At 33.5% G+C, this 23,533-nt stretch overlaps 1 protein-coding gene across 1 annotated transcript in view; it reads left to right on the top strand.

The window, feature by feature from the left end:
• LOC129798789 (connectin-like) overlaps positions 1–23,248 on the top strand; it is a 129,476-nt gene extending 106,228 nt beyond the window's left edge. Inside the window, exon 5 of the mRNA XM_055842137.1 lies at positions 11,789–23,248. Coding sequence (XP_055698112.1) covers positions 11,789–12,240 — 452 coding nt within the window. The 3' untranslated portion in view covers positions 12,241–23,248. The remainder of the gene's footprint in view (positions 1–11,788) is intronic.
• The last annotated feature ends 285 nt before the right edge of the window (positions 23,249–23,533 follow it).

Genomic DNA, 23,533 nt, shown 5'->3' with positions numbered 1-23,533 from the left:
TCGTTGGACATTGAATTTTATACGATTACATTAGGTGATATTATTAAAATTTCCATGTAAGTGGAGTGTCTATTCCCACCCTCAAACCCCAAAGATGGGGACAGAAAAAAGCTGTATAGAGCAAAAAGGGAGATGAAATAATATCTCCACATCATTTTGAAGAGAGTGTTTACACAGTATCAAGTGTTGTGTTAAATGTTTAAACAATAACATCGTCATGGATGGCAAATTCAGTGGCAAAATGGGGATGAACTTGGAGATTGGAGTTTTGTTCTCTCTTCGGCCCAAGATAAAAATGCTGCGGAATATTTTGTTAAGGGTTGTGACCGTATTTAATAATTTTAATTGGCTTGTCCCCGGGGAATTGCTCTAGTTCTCCCCTGAACCTAAGTCATCTGATACACTATCTGATTGTATGTTTGTTTTTTGGCCTCCACGGAAATATAATCTCATTCTCATAAGCAAATTCTATGTTCCTTTCACTCCTCGGTTTCACCTTTTTCCTCCTTTAGTCTCCCAAGCACCCGTTCAAAAAGAGGAAAAAGTATCTGGTTTCTTGTTCTCAATGGAAAATTTGCAGAAAAACTCAAAAGAGCATGCTTTTAAAAATGTCTGACGTGATAACTATGTGAAATAAGTGAAAGTTTCAGGAATTCAATGCCGGTAATCACATAAGGGCAAGGGGTGAGTTAAGTTATAATTGGAGTATCAGAGTTATAATTTTCTTTGGTTTACCAGATTTTGTGGCTTTAAGAGTGTCGAATTAAATTTAAACAATCGACGAATTTTATTTGCATACTCTGAAAAAATGATCAAATCCAAAAATATAATATTATTTTGTTTTTGTATTATTAACCTGTTAATTTGAAAAGGTACTGCTCAAATGCCCACCAAAAAATCATATTTAGTTAGCACAAAATAAAATATAAGCAATACATAATTTAGGACTATTTTTATTTTCTTATTATTGCTAGGGAGTCATGAGGAATAAAAAAATATAGTTTTTTAAAATTAGTGAAATCTTCATTAGCAAGGGGATGAAACTACATATATATTATTTAAATTTGCACGCAATTATTAATTGTAATTGTATAAATTAGGCACATTTTCCGAAAGATTTAGATTTTTTTCTATGAATAAAATTTAATATTTATAACTTATTTGATTTTTCCCATTTATAAATCACTCTAATCGTAGCGCAAAAAATATCATAACATTTGACTTTGTAAAGTTCTGAAAGTTACAACGTTTATCATGAAACCAATTAAAGAAGACTTTTCAAAGGAAATTTCTATAAATTTGCACATTAATAAGATATTACGTGAGAATTACGTTGTTAGAATAAAATTAGAACAACTCAATGGCTACTTCCCAATTTATGGGTTAGAATGTTCAGAGAAAGAGTTTGAAGGTATGAATAAATAGCAAGATGAAGGGATTCTAAATATCCTCCTCCACCTCTCGGGCATTACTTTTAGGTGCTTCTGGCTCAATTGTAGGGGTACATCTCCATTACAAAAATTACGAACTTTTCTTTGAGATGCAAATATCGCAATCGATCGATTGAGCATCCTTTCTATGGACGGAAAGGGCAATTTTTCGCCCGCGAATGAATAGCTTTAGGGTGGTAGTCAGTAAAAATTCCCATGAAATTTTCCACCCCTCTCAATTCGTATTCAGCCCAGTTGGGGGCCTACAGAGCAACAATTCGCATATCGTGGCGACGACACGAAAATTGACTGTTGCTGGAAGGTGAACATCCGGAATGGATCGTTAGGCCGTCCTGTTTATCGTCAGAGATAGCATCTTATAGTATGTACCTGCGGGGGACACGTCGTTGCGATAATAATGCTCTCGGGGTCGATTTTCCCTTGTTGTATACTCTCATTTTCCCAGCACAAAACTGCAAATACCATTGCGGAATTCGATGCTAACGTCGAGCTTGAATTCTGCAGAGATTTACGTGGATGTCTCATGATTCCGCATTTGACACGACACACGAAAGACTTATATTGAAGCCATTAGAATTTATGTCTGTAATGACTTTTTCGGTGACATCCAAGTACTTGCATCGATCGACCGTGGTGCACCAAGGGGCTTTTATCTTCTACTCTGAAGAGAGAGCTTTATAACTATAACCAAGTTTACAATGCTTTTACTGCTTAAATGGCTTAAATTATACAGACAGAGCAGTATACATAATTCCTCTATTTTTTCATGCCCCCAGAATTTCCATTTTTTCAACATATCTTCGTTCGTGTTTCAGACGGTATCTGTGATGCTGTTTGGCAGTCAAGCCGTTACCATGCCTAGAGGTCAAACGGTTAAGGATAAATATTTCGGACTTCGGGAGCCCCCTCCTGCTTTTAAGTTAAGATTATTAACATGTACCTCCTTCTTCTTACGACATGTCGTCTGTATAAGAAACTGAATCATTCTTCTTAACGGTTTTTCAAGGTCAAAAGTAAAAAACAAGATTTTGAGTTTTTGATCATTTTGGAACCTGGTGCTGGCTTACCTTTTCAATTGAGTGAAATTCAATCGTTTGAAATTTTACCTCTTACTCTTTCAAACTAAAATAACATATGTTTGCCTCTGTCTGTCAAATGAAAATTGAAATTTCAATTTCGTTTTCAATTTCATTTTCAATTTTCGTTTGACAGAAAGAGAGAGCTATATCTAATTTCAGTTTAAAAGAGTAAGAGGAAAAAATTTCAATCGATTGAATTTCACTCAATTGAAAAGGTCTGCCAGCGCCATTGAATTTGAAATCTTAGACCACTGTTAAAAAAAACGGTTTGGCGTCACCTTTTAAATAGATACATACCCCTTGTTATAATTAAATGAATGAATAGCCCCCATTCATTGGGGAAGGGAACCTAAATGTTAACAGCATGTTTGAAGGATAAAATCATGCAGAAAGTTACATGGGAAATAAAGACAAAATAAATAAAACGAATGATGGGAAGATTGGCGACTCATGAAATCGATTTTGGCTGTATTCTGTCAGTAAAACTCTCAAAAGATTTTCATCACCAAAGGGAGTTTCACATTCAACATCCACGGGTATTTCTCTCTCTCTCGCTTTTTCTTAGAAAAAAAAAGACAGCTTTCTTTCAGGGAAGGTGCAGAAATTCTTGGAGAATATTTTCGATGCTCCACTTCAATTACACCCTCGGGAAACTATTACTTTTCGTTATAGCATTTGATGGGAGGAAAATTTGTAAATTGTTGGAAGACGAAGTACAATTTTCTCATTCTTAGCCCCTTTTCCTTTCCAACGTTTTGCTGAATTGGAGATGAAAAAAGTACAATTTTCTTATCTCAATAGGGATCTCTGGAATTTTCACCAAGAAAAGATTCTGTCGTGATAAAAAAAGAGGAAGAATATTTATTTTATTGCTTAAGAAAAATAACCCACAACAAATATTAGTGTTTTGAAAGAAAGAAAAAGCTCAAAGTTCTTGTGGTTTTTCATCAGCAAATTAATAGTTAATTAATGATTATTCACTGAGTTGCATTTGGTGTCCTGGTTATTTTTTCATGGTAGTTATGGAAAAGATTTTCCGATAAAGTTTGTTCTTTGAAGGTATTTAGCATAATGCTTCTTCGTGAAGACTTTTTTCTCCATTGTCATGACAAAAATTTTCTTGGAGATAAAGTTTTGATTCTTCTTCAACACTGAGAAAACTTTCTTATATTTTTCTATGCAAATTCTTAGGAAAAATTCCTATTTGACTTGTAATTTTTTTACTTCTCACGTTGATTGATGCACCTGCGATATAGAAGAATTCACCAATTGATTTTTCCGGGTTCACAAAAAGAAAATCTTCCAAAGAACTTCTTGCAAGACAATTTTCAAGAATTCTTTCTAGCCATTCACTCGAAAATTCCAGGTTAATTGTATGGTGAATACTCCAAAAAAGGAATGAAAAGTGTTTTTGCTTCGCGAAGTGTTCGATATTTTGACTTGAATGCTACTACATACCTATATAAAAATTGGTCATTTATTTGCTTATAGTTTGTCTAAGGATGTTTTCCAATATTTGTCAGAACATTTTTCTGGCAATTTTTCAACAATCAAGTGACGAACATTTCTTTTAGATTAACAAACCCTTTCTTAGAGTAGCGGAAGGTTTTGAAGCTTTTGATGACGGAAGTCTTCTACTACTCAATTTTTTCCGGTATCTCTTTATGAATTTAATACTGAGATTCTCGGAAAATAGGGTAGAAGACTAATTATTAAAATCTTTATTGCCATCAATAAGATTTTATTAAAAAAAACTTCGGAAAAATCGAAAAAATCGAGTGAAACCTTCGTCATCTAATTCTTCAGAAAATGGGGAAACAAAAAAGCCCTATAATAATAAAGACATTCAGTAAATATCTTGAGTTAAAGGTGGGGTCAACGATGATTGAAGCCAATATCTTTTACCATTTGAGCTCTATGTCTATAACAAAGACACGCGACAATGTACAAATATCGCGATATCTGTTGGTTTAATTTTATTAAAGTATAACCTTTCAGAGGTTGCTGGATATTGGTAATATGGTAGTAATGGCGAATCAGTGGATTATACATTCCAGTCTTTTTGAGTTCGAGCAATAAAGTAAGCTTCGTGCTTTGGATCATGAAGAATTAAAAGTAGATTCTCAGCTAAAGTGTGAAAATGACATAAATGCAGTGCTTCCAGAATTAATTTTCATTCAATTTTTCACACTCCTGGATGCCAGAAATTTTTCCTCATTTTTCCACCATTCACCCACAGAGACTTCCGTTTGGAGTTCATGTCCAGTGGTTAGGATGAAAATAGAGAAAATTATGCCAAAAGTTTTGCGGCAAGGAGAGTGCAATGAAAGCCACTAAGCAATTCAAATAAGGCATGTGCTGTTCTCGCACCCCAAATATTAAAACCGCATGTTTATCTTGTTCAACAGTGAACGCAGGACAAACTTAAAATGAATTTCTACCGCACTTAATGCTTTTCTTCGGAATCATTCTCTTGCTATAAGTTTCACTTAATCTCACCCAATGTTTCTTCCGTCATTCACAATTCCGCAACATTTTCCACATGGACAGAGTTGAGGTGTTGGGTAAATAATCATAGAACTGAAGAGAATGGGAGGGTATGAAGGAAAATAGGGGATTATTAAAAGGTACTTTGTTACTTAGTAGAATTTATTATAATACCTCATGAGATACAACACTTGTTGAGATAGAATGCTTTTGTTCATTCAGTTAAAGGCCATGATTAAAAATGATTTTCAATGCATTGTTATATTAAAAAAAAAGAGAAATTAAATAAAAGGAAGAATTTTTTGGTCATAGATATGTATTTGTAGAGCAAATATAGGCATGTACTGGGTCCCGGTCCAAATCCCGAAAGCCAAAATCTCAAAAGCCAAATTCCCGAACCAAAATCCAAAATAGAGTCAAAATCCCGGAAGCATAATCCCGAATTCTTAAAAGTGTCATAGGTACTCCAACGATTGCACCGGCGCTTTCTGGAGGCAAATGGCAATTTTTTGCGTCTTGGGAAATTATTCTACACATTATCCTCCATATAATTTCAACCCTTTTAGGATTTTGAACATTCGGGATTTTAGCTTTCGGCATTTTAGCTTTCAGGATTTTGGCTTCTTCCGCTCCATAACATATTCGAAAATTAAAAAAAAAATCTTGTGAATTTTTCAAAATAAACGAAATAACTTGATTTTGATCAAGGGGTGTAGGGGGGCAGAATAAAGATATCAAAGTCTAGATATATTTATGTAAAAGTCTAGATTATTTATGAAGGGGTTCTCATATACCCCAAGTTGGTATCATTTATCGTTTGGGCACCAGTCCGGTGACAAAAATAAATGTTAAAGCAAAACGTATCCGTTTAAGGTATTTTCCATTTCTTTTGTGATCGAATTTAAATCTTCTATTGGCCAAATATAACAATTGAAGGTGGAGAGTGTTTGCTTTGGTAAATATCGTTATTCTTTGTCCAATTGGTGAAGTCACAAACAAACTTTGTAAATCACTTAATAAATCAAACTTATAATTTGTAATTGCTTTCATGATATTGGGTATAAAGCCTAATATAAAAAATACACTCTGAAAAAACCTTAAACCTGATTTTAAAAGCAAGAATTTTGGCTTGTGTTCTTAAAATTATTCATTGAAATTTCCTCTTCTGACATTTAACACTAATTTTCCTTAAATTTTATTGAAGTTTCATAAAAAAAATTTTAATTTTAATAATGTAGCGTTTTTGTTAAATTGGCGCGAAAAGGCTTTCGAAGAAAAAGGGACAGATAATCCTAACCGGCTTATGTAGGTGAGATTCTTAACGTGAGCTAACTCGGAGTGCATGCAAATTTGATTTGATGCTGAAGTAGGGAGACGCCATTCAGTTATCTTGAACCAAATTCGTGAAATTATACAAGTTTTGTATTTGAACCAAAATGTCAAGGATTTGGATGAACTGACAGAAAAGTGTTATATGGGTGAAATGTAGACCAGAATGTTCTCTATAATTTTCCCATAGAACATGATCTCATCGATTACTCAGAAGCCAAGATAAGCGAGGTTTTTTGTTTCTTAACTCGTTTTTTCATCCAGAGTGCCCCAAGTAGTCATTTGTTGAACTTCAACTATATCAAAGAATTGTTGTATTTTGCGGGACTTTCCATTTAAACCCCTATTTTAAGTGTCTTGGTGGAGTAGAGGCAGTCAAATTGGCATCTGAGTGATTTCAAAGCGTTATTATGGGAAAAATCAATTTTTTCACACTTAAACGGCAAAATCGGAGTGATAGCGTAGTCTGAGCGGAAAATGATGTATGGACGAAATGTAGAGACAAATGTGCTCTACAATTATGTTGAAGTAATCATCAAAATCGGTTTAGCGACAGTCGAGATAATTGAGGTTATGTGATATTGAAATTGGTTTTTCGACTGTGGCGCCCCTGGTGTTGGTCCCACGAAGTTCAAACATTCTAGAAAGTTGTAGCATTTGGTGAGATCTTTCGTTTAAGCCCTCATTCATCAAAATCGGTCACATAGAACCGGAGATATGATTTTTTGAATTTCGTGAACTTTGACCCCTCATATCTCCGGTTCTATTGAAACCACAGCGCGCATACGCACCATTTTGGAAACGTCCTAGACTGGACTACAACATACTAAAATTTCATTAACTTGCACAATGCCGTTTTTGAGAAAAGTGACTTTGAATTTCGATAAATTTTGACGCTATCACAGCGCCACCTATGGTGACTTTTTGAACTTCCATCTGAAAGTGCTCATCGAGACGAAACCAAAAAGGTAAAATTTAGGTCGCTATGTTAATTAGAACCGGAGATAGAGGCCGGTCAATGTTCGAACTTTGACCCCTTATAGCTCGGGTCAGGGGTTATGGATCGACTTAAGGTTTTTTTTGTTTGATAGGTATAATCAACGGCTACAACATACTAAATTTTCAGTCCGATGCACAATGGAATTTTTGAGTTATTTAATTTTTAAGATTTAAAAATTTTCTTTTTAAAAAAAGCGCCCCTAGCGGTGGTTTTATGAACTTGCGATGTTAGAAGGGGAAGTGGCATTTCACGAGAGCTTTCCAAAAAGCCCTCACTTTTTAAATTCTGACAATTAGAACCGGAGTTATGGCCATTTTAAGAAATTTTTTTTGGACCCTTATAGCTCGGGTCAGGGGGGTCGGGGGACCTTAAGTTTGGTATTGATGGAAAGCTCTAAGGCCCAGCTATAACATACTAAAATTTGAGTCCGCTGAATGCCATAGGGGCGGAGCTATTGAGAAAACAAAAAAAGGGGGGTCTTCAAAATGGCGGAAGGAGGGGTGGGGGGTGGGGGGTGGGGGGTCTATGCACCAAGTTGCAATTTTCACCCGATATATAACCTTTGCCGAAAACCGCAAGTCGATATCTTTTTTAGTTTAGGAGCTATTAAGCTCCAAAGAGCGGCCGGCCGGCCGGCCGGCCGGGAACGTAACTTAGCCCCCCATATATTCGTGATCAGGAAGTGCTGAAACACATTTTGGCCAAATTTGAGGTCGATCGGACGACATGAAATTTTGTTAGGATTATAGTAGGTGAGATTGTTAAGAATCTCACCTAATATAAATGGGTTGAAAATAATTCAAAGTTGCTCTAAAAAAAAATAACAGAAGAAACAAGAAATTGGTTATAAATTGATTCTAATTTCACCACTGTTGTTGTTTGATTAGTTTGAAAAATGAATAGTACCAATAAATGCGAGGCGTTGCACAGTTGCGATAGGGTAGGTTAGGTAGTCATGCGATTGTACATTAAGTTGTTATGTGACCTTGCGTTCAGCAATTCTTGCAAAATAAACAATGTAATTAATGCATTGAAAATTGTTCATAATTTGTATTTAATGAATGTGTTAGCTAAAAGTTTGCTCAACATTGAATCATTTTATTTATTTTACTAGCCATATCAATATTTTTTAAGGTCACTGCATGGTAGATTATTAAAAGTAATTAAAAAACATCAATCTGTATCTATTATATTCGGGATCGCCAACTCTGAATTCTTCTTTAAAGTTATGGTGTTATTCCTTAGAGAAGAATTTACCAAGATGTTGTTCTAAAAGAGAAAACCGAACTGCAAATGGAAGTTGAGCTTGAAGAAGTGAAAAAGGTTCATTTGCAGTTTGTTAAAATTTATAATAATTATTTTGTGTGTTGCTGAGGGTGAACAAGTGGCATGAAATTTATGCCGGAAGATCAGTCAATCAAGTTGTGTGACACCGTGGAAAACTCCGTCTCGCTGTTTGCTCCTCTCTGTCTCTTCGTTGTCTCAAAATGGTAATTAGCTTCTGTAAGGGTGGTAGCTGCTGTTTTATCCCCAAGTCTTCAACTGGAGCAAAGTGCTGTGTACATGAAACTCATGGTGTCTTCATTTCACCTTCTTCAGCTACCCCAACCCTTGGGGTTGGGGTTAGGAAAACTGGGGAATGAGTGGCGATAAAATGTCTTCTATTGTTTCCTCATGCTAGCTGGTGCGCTTCAGCTCGCGCGTTTCACTCAATCTCATGAATTTAAGTCTAATTAAAAGTTGCAAAAGCGTGTTCTAATTCAATCAAAGAACTTGCTTACACTTTTTCTCTGGTCTCCTTCCGGAGTGTTTTGTGGAAAATACAACGATATTCTTGTCCTTGGTGCATTTGGAGTCCTTAGTGAGGAATGCCTCGGGATGTAAATCATCCCGGAAGTTATTGTGAAAAAAAAATTAATGGCGAAGAAAATTCGCGGATTGCTCGAACTAGCGTGAATTATAACGAGTAATCCCCAAATTTATCACTAAAACATACAGGAAAAATTCGTGCTTCTAACGAGGATTGAGCTGGGAACCTTTCGCTTAGAACTATCTATTGAGCTATGGGAACAACACAATATTAGAGCCGACATAACGAATAAAACTCAAAATCAATGAATTATACATACAGCTCTCCCTTTCGGTTCGAGCAATGAAATGTACATACTCATATTGTTGTTTTCAAATAAGCACCAAGGACTCCAGCAGTGTCCTCGATGTCTCTTGTGGAGCACGCAGGAAATGGAAAACCTCATTTTGAGTGCAGAAAAGCTCGTTGAGCGGAAGTGAGCACCAGGGTCAGGGCAAAAAAAACGACAGGAGACACTGAATGAAATGGCAGAGGAAGGGAACAAGGCAAATGAATTGGATGGAGTAGGATATATTGTTGAATGTCTGAGATCTCATTAGTGGAAATATCCATTGTATAACTCGACATTTTTTTTCTGTCTTTGCTCACTCCAGTGTTAAAAAATATTTGCATTTTCTTTCCTCTTCAATTAATCCTTCCTCCGTACCCTAACAGACTTTCCCAAACTAAAGGGATGTTCAAGTCAAAGCTTTCACGCACAAATGCATTTTCAGCAATCGATTTGTAGAATCTCTCGAAGGCAAGTTTAGGTGAAAAGCAAAATGTGGATTTGTTGCGGGGAAGCATCATGATGTTGTGATGTTGTTTTAATAAATTTTACCATCTTCTAGAAGTTTTGTGACATGCAAGATTCCAATGAAATATTAAGTTTCATGTCAAAATCTTATAAAAGTTCTTTTGGTATGTCAACCGAAAGTTTATCTTTCAAAACTTCTTCAAATTCAACATAAAATGAAATTGATTTCTATTTAGAATCTGAGGAATTTCTCTGTCATACTCGCAGAAATGTTTTTATGTTGTGCAACATTTTAACTCTACTGTATTGTTTTTTTGTTCTTTTCTTTTTAATGCACTACAAAACTTTTCAGTTAAACTTTGAAAATATAATTGAAATGAAATGATAAAAGAAATGAAATGATTCATATGAAATAAGGGTTCGATATTTTTCTTAAAAATAAAGTTGTGCGCTTATAGGAAATCAATAACTTTAACAAGTTTGGAAGAAGTTATTGCTTTTCAGAAATATATTGGCTTATACTTTCATATAAAGCTACACATCCATAATAATTGAATTGTTTCTAATTTATTTCATCTCATTCTTGATCTTTCCCTCCCTCCCCCCATTGCGTCCACCGCCGTCTTAGCGTTATTCCAACCTCCAGGACCAAATGGTGGAAATGTACTTTCTCTGGTTGTATGTATCGGTTTTATGTTTTACATTACATTGGGACTAGAGCAGTCAAGAAAGAGAGAGCAAGATTTACAAACTAATCCAATCAGCTAAACGGTAATTTCAACAGATCCTTAAATAAAAAAAGTTTTTTTTTTAATATGAGGTTTTATTTCGCTACAAGAGGAGACTTTTATGGGTTCTTGTGCTAGTTCAAAATACTTACAGGGAGTAGGTTATAAGAAGATTTTTTGCAGCATATACTTTTACTAAATCAAGCCTGGATAATTTATATTTAGTCATGCTCAAAACAATTTCATGCCATTGTGACTTACTTAATGTCGTATATGTGTTTCTAACATGAAGTGTATGGATAAATGTAAAAAGCTCTATTTTGTAATGGATTGAACTTTATTGGGTGGCGACTACAAAAATGATAAAAAATAATGGTAGCCGGAGCACTTCATAATTTAGGTATGACGATCGCCTCATCCCCATTCTTAATTTAAATTAAATAACATTATTATTTTGCACAACTAAAAACACGACACTAACTCAATAATAAGCAAAAATTTTTGCAGGAAGTAGAGGGAAGTGGGATATCTTTGGATAGGGGTACTTTTGAAATAGGGCTTTTTCTCCTATTTTCAAATGGACCTCAGCGACCTCAGTCTATTTAGAAATAATTATTTCCACACTAATATTGTCACTGTAAGGTAAGGTAAAGTACCCTTTATTCGACCGGTTCCTCTATTCGACCGGTAGATTTATTTATTCAATTTAATTATATTTGCTATAATATTTTGTGTATGATCTAGCATTAATAGGTCAATTATTCTTTAAATAATACGAATCAGTGACAAATTCATAGAAATTGATGAAATTCACCATTAAATATTCAAAAATTGACCCACCGGTCGAATAGAGGAACCCGGTCGAGTAAGGGTACTTTACCTTACATATTCATTTAAATATAGGAGGAAAAAGCTCTATTTAAAAGGTGCCTCAATTTAAAGGTGCCTCATTTCCCCCTTACGTTTATTTCAACTACAATATTTCTTGTCGTATAACTTTAGAAATTTGCATTGTGTTTGCATAGTGAAAACTCCCTATCTTTTGTCAATAATAATAATTTATTTATAGGTTTTTTTTTCAAAGCCAATACTTTATTCTTTCTTTCAGACAATCGATTCATTTGCGATTGCCGTTTGAGGTGGATTTTTGAACTGAAGAATCGTACACGAAATGATGATCTCAGGCGGAGTCTTCAGGATGTCGATTGCATCCTGTTTGACAAGAACAGTGTTCCCGAGGAGATTTTCACCAATGCCGTAAAGGAGAAGAACGATAGGGTTCCTGGAGATTACTACGACGATGCTGGATACGATGCCCAAGAAGATACCTTCGTCTTTGATAACCGTGATATAGATGATGGCCAGAAAGTTCAGGTATTGAGATTTGAGGCAGAAAATTTGCCATGCCCAGAAGAACTAAATGATCCCACTGAGGTGCCCATGTCGCGGGAATCTATCGGAATGGTAGATATGGGATTGCGCTCGAGTGCTGTTTCCTGGACTCTCGTGGCTGCTTCTATATTTGGCCTGCAGACTCTAATGGTGGCTATTTTGTGCTAATTTTCGCCATGGGATTCAATCGCTACTTGAATCTTGGGCACTGGGCCAAGATGTAGTTCTTTCTGCAGCTCTCTGTACATAGTTATCGCTAAGGTGGTCAGTAGGTAGGCTTAATTTATTTCATCCTCTATCTCTCTCTTCTTCTCCTCTCTAAATAATCCAATTAAGTAAACTGCCAACCTGTACACTGTCCATTCCTTCTCTCTTCTCAGGCTTCTCTGCTACTAAATCGCGCGATATGCCAAAAAAAGTCTCTTAAAAATCCACTTAACACGTGTAAAAGTGATGAATTATTTTGGAATAATTTCAAATGAGCGTGACCTTTTATTTTAAGTAATTCCATATTTTGCTGGGAGGTAGTATTATATCTTCTAGGTATTTTTGTATCGCGCCCCCTTTGGGAATTATGGTCAACTAGAATTTAATATTTTGCAACTTTAGTATGGCGTAAAAGGTTTCGCCCACTAAAAATAAGCCACGCCTTCAATAACGTTTGTGTGAAGAACGAACACTAAGTTTTGAAAACTCTCGTAACAGCCAGTGATTGTGAATCAAAGACTTTCAGGGAAGATTGAAAGTGGAGAGAGTTTTAGAAAGGATGTATTAATTGAATAGGTGTGGTTTATTTGTCAAAAGCTAGGCTTTTTCCAAAGCAATTAAAATACAAAAACTGCAACTTTATTTGCTTATGTTGCTTGAAAAAAAAGCGTGATTTAAAATTAATTTTGAGTGGAGCTTGCTCAAGAACTCAAATACTATCCCTCCCGCAAATTTAGTGATTGAAAAAAATAAAGTTTCTCTCATCGGAAAGGATTCCATTATTTTTGATAAGTCAACACTGTGAGTGAAAATAGGTTAAAACAGATGGGAGTTTTTCAGGACTTTTGAAAAAGAATAAAACCCGTAATACATGTGTCATTTATCATACAATTAATTTTCTTTTAAGCAGTAAAATGGTATAATCTGAAGTATATGTAGCGTTAATATAATCTCTAGGTTTAAAAGAAGAAGAAAAAAATAAGATGGAAAACTAACTACTAGATCGTAATTCCTCATATTTTTACAAGAGCGAGAGATTAACATAGGAGAAAGAATAAAATAATAATAGAACAGTAAGGGATTTAGCTAAGAAAATTCTATGTGGTGTGATTTTTGGTGAATGAAAAATGAGCTTTTACTTTGAATAGGAGAAAAGTGGACGAGGAAAAAAAGCGATTGGATTTAACACATCAGTCTCATTCTGGGCTTACACACTAAAATCCTAGGGAAAATGAGTGAGCGAAAGCTCTCAAACGTAAGCGGATGAAAATGGAAATAATGAAATAATCAATTTCTCTGTCAGTGCGATGCGTCTAAATGAGGAGAAATTCATCAATTAATCCGCCCTGAGGGTTTTGAAATACTATGTCTAAGTGTATCCTACTTTGTAGGATGCTCGAATTACAAAAAATCTATATTATGAATATTTTAAAATTATTCAAAATCAGGAAGACAGATTCTGAGATCAAGCAGTTTGCAAAGTGTTATCCTCTTTCCTATTCTTCTTATCCAAAACCTTCTTCTTCTTCTTTGTTATAATTCGTATGGCTGTCGATAACAGGCATGTTTATAAAATTTTGCCAAGATATTTGAAGCGTTTTAATATTACTGACAGCTTTTCTGAGCTTTTAGAATTCTGAATGCTAGTTCAGAATTTTAATATAAGACATCTCTTTAATACCAGAAGTTTGACAGCAGTGTCAAAGTGGAACAATATCGTATGTCATAAACAAATTATCGTATGTACGATCAAGGATTCGGATTTACTGTCGTTTACCTGATGAGGTCTGTATAATGATAAGTCGGCACCATCCTCAAACGAGTATTAATTGAGTACACTAATCTGAAACGAATATCAATCAGAACGAGTGATATCAATTCCTATTTTCAAAGGAGTACAAGTCGAAAAAATTCCTACCGAGAACGGGATTAAATTGGGTATCTCCACTGGCAATTGCAACATCATATAAAGATCAAGCTTCTTAAAAAATGTATTTCGTTCCTTGAAAACCTCAAGCCGATATCTTTGTCTGTTTGGTCTGTCTATTTCACTGCAAATGGACGGATGGCCAAATTAACTTTGTGTTGCCATTTTCTGACAGCTCATGTCAAAATATTACTAAGGGCGTCGGGGGCGCAGGATGAAGAATCTAACGAGAAATCAAGGAATTATATATAATACTCTCACTGCAGCGTTCGAGGAATTATAAAAAAGCACGATTCCATCGAGAACGTCTGCTTTTCTCTTTGAAGCACATTGAAGGTTCGATGTGAAAATTGGTTATATAGATTTTGGTTTGTGGGAAAGTAGAAAGGGAGGATTTTGAGATTGTGACTTCAAAATCTCTATTTGAATATTGTGGCTTTGGATTAAATTTCCCCAGAACATGTTCATCTAATGTAGACTAACACTATATACATCTTTCAATAAACACACGCGTCGGGCCTTGTCAAAATATCAAATCCCCACCCATACACATACCCGAGATGATTCTGGGAAAACATGAAAATGTCATTTATAATTACCCAAGCTTCACCACCATCAAGCCTTTTGGCAAGAAGCGTCTCATGGGGGAGGATTTTCCGCCGGGAAAGTCTCCGTGCGAGTAGTGTTGGGGAGTTTTCCAGGCGTCAAAAGCATGGAGATGGATTTACTGCGATGCGTAGGTGATTCATTAGCAGAGGAAATTCTCCAAATGGGGTTGAAGGAAATTTTAATTTGGCGTCATATTGCGGATAAGCCTTGGGAATTTTTGTTAAATCTTCTCAGAACAAAATGAAATTCTCGAAGTTGCAAGCAATTCGTCTTATCTGCTTTGAATTATTCGAAAAAAAGTCCTTAAGAAAAAGAACGTTGGTATAGTATTAAAGACTATTAATTCTTTTCAGTTGTAACTCATTGTAGAAAATTAGATAAGTTTTCTAATTTTTTAATTTCCAAATATAGTAAAAATTTGATCGTAAAATTTTGAATTTATAAGGATTTTTTTCTATTAATTTGCCGAAGAATCTTTTAAATATTTTTGAAAACTGAAAAAGTGTATGGTAGAAAAAGATGGGGATACTTTGGGAAGCTGGCTTTGTCATAATTTAATTTAGATCCATAATTTTATATTCTATCAAAATTACATTTCGTTAAAGCTCAGTTTTCTTTGAAAATATGAGTAATATGAGTATCAATGTAGCCCCACCGCTCTCTATTTCCATTAATTGAAAAAATTATCTTAATTAGTTTTCCTCTCCAAAACAGTACGAAAACCTGTAAAAGTCTTTCATCTACTTGACAGTTATAAACAAAAACCTGGGATATATTTCGGTATTCTTAGCGTAGATATGGTTAACTTGGTTTTCTGGTGATGACTTTCTTCTCCGATTTTCATAAGCTTCACTTTAATACCAGCACTTAAGAATGTTCTTTACCGATCGGTAATAGAAGATCGGATTAGTGAAGACCATCCTTAAGTACTAGAATTAATTAAAAGCATGCGAAAAGCAAAAGGGGCCAAGTCACTCGTATCTATCAAGATGACCTATGGTAAGTTTAAATAAGGCTAATGATTTTTAAAAACTTCTCTTCTCCTATATAAATTTCTAAATTCTGAAAATGAAATTCTATAGATTTAAGCAAAATATTTAGTCACAAATGAATGATTTCCTATTTTGTTTCTATTTAATAAAATTTTCCTGATTTTGAAGGTGTACCGGAGCCATTATGTCTTCAATACAACTTTTAGGTCAGGAAATTTTCGTGAAATTAAAATATCTTTGCTCTTTTATTTCAAACGTAGTACTAATAGCACTGGTATACCTTTTAGATCGATAAAATTTCATGACATCAAAATTTACATAAGTCTATTACACTCTTTCGGACTCAAAATTGGTTTGAACTAAATTTAGTTTGATCTGATGTTCAATAGAAGAAGAAGAAGAAGAAGAGTGCGAAAGAGTAGGATAGATATATAAAAAATTTTTAAGAAACAAGAAGCAAGTTAATTTTGGCTTTATGAAATTTTCCTGATCTAAATGGTGTGTTGGAGTGGCAAGAGCCATGAAAAGCCGAATTCAATTTAGCCTGATACTTAAAAGAAGAAGTAGAATCATACTTAATACGTTTGGCAATAAAAGTATTGTAAATTTTGCATTCATAAAACACTTTCACATTTCCAAATTCGTCTTAGTTATTGTGAAGTTAATTTCAATTTTACTAAAATATTGAAGAGATTTACTTAATTAAATCGGTTAAAGTGTTCTTAAAGTTGCATTTTACATTTTATAGTGTGAAGAATTTTCTAGAGCTGTTTTTTTATAAATGTAAATACTCTCATACTGAAAAGGATTTGTAACATGCAAACTACTGTCAGTAAGTGGTGGCGTAAAGAAAAAGTGAAATAGATTGCTAGCTTTCGGTTGAGTGGTTGTGCACGTGTTTCCGAAGACCTTAAAGCAGTCTTCAGACTAGAGGTTTAGCCGAGTTGCAGGAAGTCTCAGAATCTTAAATGGCAACCAATTTTTTTTTGTTTTTTTTTAAAGAATTTAATAGGACAGTCGTCCTTAATAATTCAATGCTAAGTTAAATTTTCCAAACTATCTTGACTGTTAAGGAATTATAACAGTTAAGTCGTATGGCTAAGTCTTAGGTCTGAAGCCCATATAAGCCTACATCTTTAAACGTTTAACCTTTAGACACAATGTAAAGTCGTCTTTATTAAGTGTACAAATTGGCCAATTTTTCCACTTAAGATTTCAGTTATTTCGGAAGGCAAACACCCCGTTTCAGATTTTAATTTATAATTACAGTTAAATTGGAAAATAATGAAGAAATCCAGTTTCAAATGTGACATTTCGATGGACATTGTAGGGTATCCCTATACAATTAACTTGATAATTGATCAGTCTGCGGCCTTTCAAGGTATTTTTGGGAACTAACCTTCATTCAACTTTAATGGACACTACAGTCAATGAAAGTTATGCTATGGCACCCTTTCTATCAGTCACTGCTAATAGATACACATTAAAGTTAGGAAACAAAGAGGATGAGTGAGTTAAATGGAAAAATGGGAACCAAATCTAACCATTATTGCTGGGAATGTGATTGACCCAAATTGTCTCTGTTTTTCCTGGTAGGGTTGGTATTCTGAGGGTTTACGCTTTTCCGGGGTTTCATGGTTTGGGAACTTTTCACCCAATTTTGTTGGACAATATTTGAATGAATAGATTTCACAATACCCCAAATATTCCTGTACACGAGGAACTCGTAGTGATTATTATGCTACATATTTCGATGGATTGGTAGATATTGTTTAAGTTACACAAAAGAATATTTTGAGTGATTTGATGGATGTTTCATTGAAAGGACGCGCCTTTACATTAATTGAAGAATAATTAATGTGTCTCCTGATTTATATGTTCGGTTTATTGAATAATAACATTGAGGTTGATGGAGGGATTTGGAAATGTTGGGAGTGATAGCCCAAAAAAAGTCCGGTGACTTCTTTTGAAGGTATTTTGAGGGATAGAGGATGGTGTCAAGTAAGGAATTAGTATGACGTGGAATGTGGCTTCCCAGGGCATTTCATCTCTTTTATATTGCTTTTTAATGAATACACCATCAAATTGATGTGCTTCTAATCGATTTTCCTAGCAACTTTTTCAATCTCTCTGTCCTCGTTTTTCCGTACCTCCAAACTTTCTTCGTGGAGAAAAAGTCAAAAGTTTAAATCAACAATCGAAAAATTTACCGTTGAGCATAATAGTCAGAAACTTAAGAAAATTTAGAACTTAGAACTGTACTCCAAAGATGAAAATACATTTTGAATTTGCTACTGTGCAAAGAGATAGTATAAAATTCTCTGAGTCCGCAAAAATCTTATACAATTCCTTCTTTAGGAACTATCGATTAAGAAATTTGCAATTTCTATTACTTAAGATTTTTAATTGTGTATTAGCTGCACCTATAAATTAGTTTTTAGGTGGGGACAATAATATTCTGATCTTAAATAATTAGGTCACGCCCAATATTAGAGTTAAATATAAATGATATCCCTGACATTTTCCTTGATTTAGAACGTAGAGTAAAACCCTAATATTGTCAATAATTAAAATACTTTAATAGAGTTTATATTTTAAAATTTTTGTATTTTGAATGATTTACATAATTTAAGCCCCGCCCACTGTCTTACATTGTCCTGCTAAATTATTTTCTCCTCAAAAAAATATTTAGCCCCTTATTTCTAATTGGAAATGACCTAAATTTATATTTTAGTGGGACTCTTTTTATAGAAAGTTCAGTAGATAGATAATACAGCAAAAATTGATTTTTTGTTTCGCAATTTAATTTAATCTGAAATTATCCCCAAACTAATTTTATTGGAAGAAAAAAAAGGAAAAAGATAATTTATGAAACGCAAAAAGCATTAATAATAATTTTTTTTTTCAAGTAAAAGATTCATGCATGTTCTCAACGAATTTTAAAGATCTTGAATTTTTTAAACTCTTTCATGTGTTCTATAGAATTTTACCTGTTATGACTGTTCTACTTTCCGTATTGATTTAATTTGATTCATTTAAATTTTCCATTCTTTTCAAGCAACTATAAAATAGGAATAAACAATTTGTTTTAGGGGTTTTGTTGTGGAAACTTTCAAATTCTCTCTCATTCTGGAAATTCCACTGTAATTAAATAGAATGTTTATTATCCAATTTCTATAGAATTCTGTTATTGAAAAGTTGTGTTAAAATTCAAAAATAGAATTTTTCATATTTCGAAAAATAAATCTCATATTTTCATTTATTCAGGAGTTTATCTTTTTCCTGAGTAACTTGTGATTTTTCGAGGTATTTAATTTAAATTTTAAAACATTTCGTGGAGTATATTTGTGGCTTAAATGTGAACACTCATCAATAAATCGACTTCAATGGGAAAAAGAAGCCAGAAAACCTACTTACAAAAAAGTATCACTGTCCCCGTTCCCTATTAATATCTAATATTGAATGAAATTTGTCTACCATCTCTTCCGATGTCTCTCTTTCATAAACTTCCTGGGAAAAAAAGTATGTTGAGGGAGATTCTCGTTAGGCGATGAAACATGAAAGGCATTACATATTCATTGTGGATGAATGAGAGTGAAAGTGCGTGATATTGGCTCCCCATCTATCCGAAAGAAACCAAGTCTTGAGGAAAATTGAAGAGTGTGGTGATTGTGGGAGATTTGCATTGATATTTTGCATATCTCATTCACTTCCACCCCAATTGATGGATTTTCCATTGAATTTCACTCAGTGTGAAAGTGAAATAAAGTGGCACGCGATTAAACCGTGTGGCTGGATAAAAGAACCGGCAATACAAATTGAATGGAAATTCTTTAATAGATTTTTTTTCTTGTGCTTTTCCTCCAGGAAAATTTTCCTCGTCTCAAGAGATGAAGAAAAAGAGACAATTTCCGTGCGATTGTATTGCAAGGATTATGCCATTGAGTGCACACTTAGTAATTGTCTGTTGCTTCCCTTCACTTTTCCTCTTTTTCCTGAACCGAGGGGAGATTGATTGGGCATTTGGATTGAGAAATACCTGGATGAAAAGTATGATAAATTTCATGTACTTTGTTGAGTTGAGAATCAATAGGAATTGATGTGATTTTGAGCTCATAACAACGTTATCTTTTGAATACAGGCAAATAGTCCTATTCCGAAAAAAAGTTTTGCCAAATTCACAAGGAAAGTTTGTCAAAAGGATGCTCTTCAATACGAAACATGGAAAGGTTTTGTAAAATCGACGTTCAACTGGATCTTGTTAAAAGTTTGTCAGAAGGATGTTATTTTTCATGTAAAAAGTGATAAAATTTTTTGGCAAATTGGTAAACAACATCCATTTGACAAGCTTTTAACAAAATTTGTCCTGTTAACAAAGACGTGTTTTTCCCAGAGTAGAATTAATTTTAAAAGGGTAAAACATTTGAATTAGAAGATTTACCAAAAACATCCATTTTGGTGAGTAAAAAATTATTATTATTTCTTAAGTTGGTGATCATGCAACTATTCTTTAGTTGCGTGTGACTCAATAGTCTCATACAACTCAATTTGAAATAATACCGCCAATTAAAAATTATTCACTTTATTTTTTTCATATTCAAAGTAAATTTCCTTGGTAATTTTCAAACTTTTCCTAAACTATTCTAACACCTGAACCCTCGAGCAGACCTCTAACCCTCCTATTTTGACGCATGCATCGACTGAGACAGAAGACAGCTGAAAAGAAAAGACACGCAACACCATTAAGAATAAATTAAACATTTCACGGGAAATGTTTAGTAAATTTCCCTATTTCACAAAGGGACTGTGTGTAAGGATGAAAAGAAATATAGATTGTAGTCAGAGAAATGGAAAGTAATTTGGTCGCTCTGTAAATAATTGTATACAACTCAATACACCAAAAAAAGGGGCGTTTAGAGGCGTAGAAAAATGAGGATATTTCAGTAGGATTTTCGCTTCAATTGCCCACAATTTCTTTTGTAATACATTTTAAGTATCAAATTGAATTTTGTAATTCGAGATTTCTCGCACCAACAACTCCTGAAAAGCAAGGGTTTAAGGTAACGCAGAAAGGTGCGTGTGTCGAGCAGAAGGAAAATCTTGAAGGTGGGAAAAGAATGTTGCTAAAGCACGTATTATAAAAATTCATTAGGACAGCGATAAGTTGTTACATTAAAAATTAATATTCTGCGTGACGACACATCAGTTTCTAAGTATTTAAGAAGAGAAAAAGAAAGAGAGGATAATGTAGAGTATTGAAGGTAGGTTAATATTTCGCTATTTAGTATACATATTATGACTTCACATTGAGCTATATTGTATAACGAAAAGTCTATTGAATGTAACGAGCATAATTTATATTATAAGTGCTATATAATACTAAAAAAAATATAGGGCAGTCTAGAGAGAAGCATAAAAAGAAAAGGGGGTGAATATTTTTCCCGAGATAGAATGAGAAAATTGAGTCATGTTGTATTTTGAATGAAGGAGTACAATTGAGTGATACAAATGACTAAATATTTTTTATACTCAATTTGCGTAAGAAGCATTTTTTTCTCTCTTTAGTCGACGTCCCTTTCTGCTCCTTTTTTTAACTATAAATATCATCCTTGCACATCACGTCGACGAAGAGACAGTAAAAAATGACCAAAAAAATATTGTAGGTGAATGTAAGGAACTAGAGTGAAAGTTTAATGTGAAGATGGATTGATGGTCTTATGGGATATTTATCAGTAAATTAATGGAAAGAGATATTAGGAGGAAAATTGCGATATAAATAACAAATAAGTTTCTATTTTAAATTTTCATAAAAAGGTAAAACTGTAGTTTATAAAAACAATAAAGAGTATTTTAAATTATAGAAATGTAAATATATTTGGTATTACTTTACAATTTCATTTTCTCTTTTAATGCAATGTTTTTCGGATAAAATAGGTTCTACAAAAGCCCAATATAAGTAGGAAAATTTATAGAAAAAAAAACAAGGGAACGTCTGGTAAATGTGGTAGAGAAGTAAAATAAATAAAATAAATAAAATCAATCTTAACATAATTAAATTTATTTTTAATTTATAATAATAATTTTCCATCGTTATTTGAGGTATATAGTGACCATTTAAAAGTAAAATATCATAAAAATTTCATCAAAAAGTAAAAATTTGCAGAATCACGCTACTGAAAAAATTAAGTCACGCCTACTACAAATTATTCATAAAGAAGTATAAGTAATATAAAATTTATACATGACTTCTGAGAATCTTTTATTATAATCAGTTTTTCCAACAATTTTGCAAAATGATACAAAAAATTCTAATTTCACAAAATTATCTTCACCGCTATTAGATTTTTTTAAAATTATTTTTTCTTTAATTTTCTCAAGAATTTTGTAAAATTGAATAAAAATGAATTAAATTTGAATTTAATTACATCTTATTTTTGATCTTTACCATCCCTTCCATGCCGTTTATCGTCGTCTTAGTGTTACATCAAACCTCTAGGACAAATCGGTGAAAATATCTCCTAGAACTAGTTGTATTATTTGGTTCTACAAAAAATTTTACATTTTGATTGGAGCTAGGTTAGTCAAATTGATAATTGAATTTGATTTCTTTTCTTTAACTTGGTTGATTTTTTTTCATTTCTTCTGTAATTTAGAAGCTAGACTAGGAGGCGCGGCCTATAGGTATTCTGAGTTTGGTGAAAAATGAAAATTTTGTAATTTGGGAAAACTTACTGCAGAATTTCTGTTTTAAATTTTTTTAAAGAATTCAAACAAACTTCAGTTGTTTTCAAGGAGGCGTGGTTTAGTATATATTATTATTGGTAGGTAAGTTTAATTTAACAATCAATCGAAATACGGTAATTTCAAAAAAGGGTAACGAAATTGTAAAGTAGTGTCAAAAATTTATTATAATAGGATGACATCTATTATTTCTCTCTTTTCTGATGAATTTTTAATCCGTTCTTTTTCAAATTGATTTTCTAAGAACAAGTTGAGGTATGAAAAATTAAAGACATTATTTTCCCTACAACCCAATACAAGAAAAAAATCTCTATTAGTCCAACGAAAGGTGTTTATTTTTTTCTAAATTAAACCTCACTCAATAAAAGAAAAAAATAGAGCATATAATAAATGGTAATGGTCGGAAATAATACTAAAAGTCACTGGTAAGAGAGTAATAATTAATTAAATTAGCTAATGTCACAATTAATTAAGATTTAAGACAGAAAAATGTCATACAATTCACTGGAATCTCTGTAATCACGAGTTTAGGAATGAGATAAGAAAAAGAATCCACCCCTTATTTGTATAATGAGAATAAGTATTCATTTAATTAAGTATTTTTCAGCTGACTCATTGTACCTATATCATCGTGAATTTGTATAAAAAAAATACATTGAGAAAGAACTAATAAAAAGAAAAACATCATTTGAGAACAAAATGCTGAGAAATTTTCCAACATAGTCATTGGGGGAAGGTTTTTGCTGTCAACCTAATTGTTATTAATTTGTTGCTAAACAGGTAGAAATTTTCACAATTTCCCGTATATGGCTTGGAGGATGTGGGAACAGCAGGAGATGCGGCCTGGATGCTCATAAATCGACATCACATAATTGCCAATCGATAAGAAAAAGGGAAGCTATTATGGTTTCCAATTTCCTCTTCAGCACCCCCAAACCGGGAATTTTCCTTCGTCTGGTACAAACACTGGCCCACTGAAAATTGT

The sequence above is a fragment of the Phlebotomus papatasi genome, chromosome 1 (assembly GCF_024763615.1).
Source record: "Phlebotomus papatasi isolate M1 chromosome 1, Ppap_2.1, whole genome shotgun sequence".
Taxonomy (NCBI): Eukaryota; Metazoa; Arthropoda; class Insecta; order Diptera; family Psychodidae; genus Phlebotomus; species Phlebotomus papatasi.
This window is presented reverse-complemented; position numbering and strand designations above follow the sequence as displayed.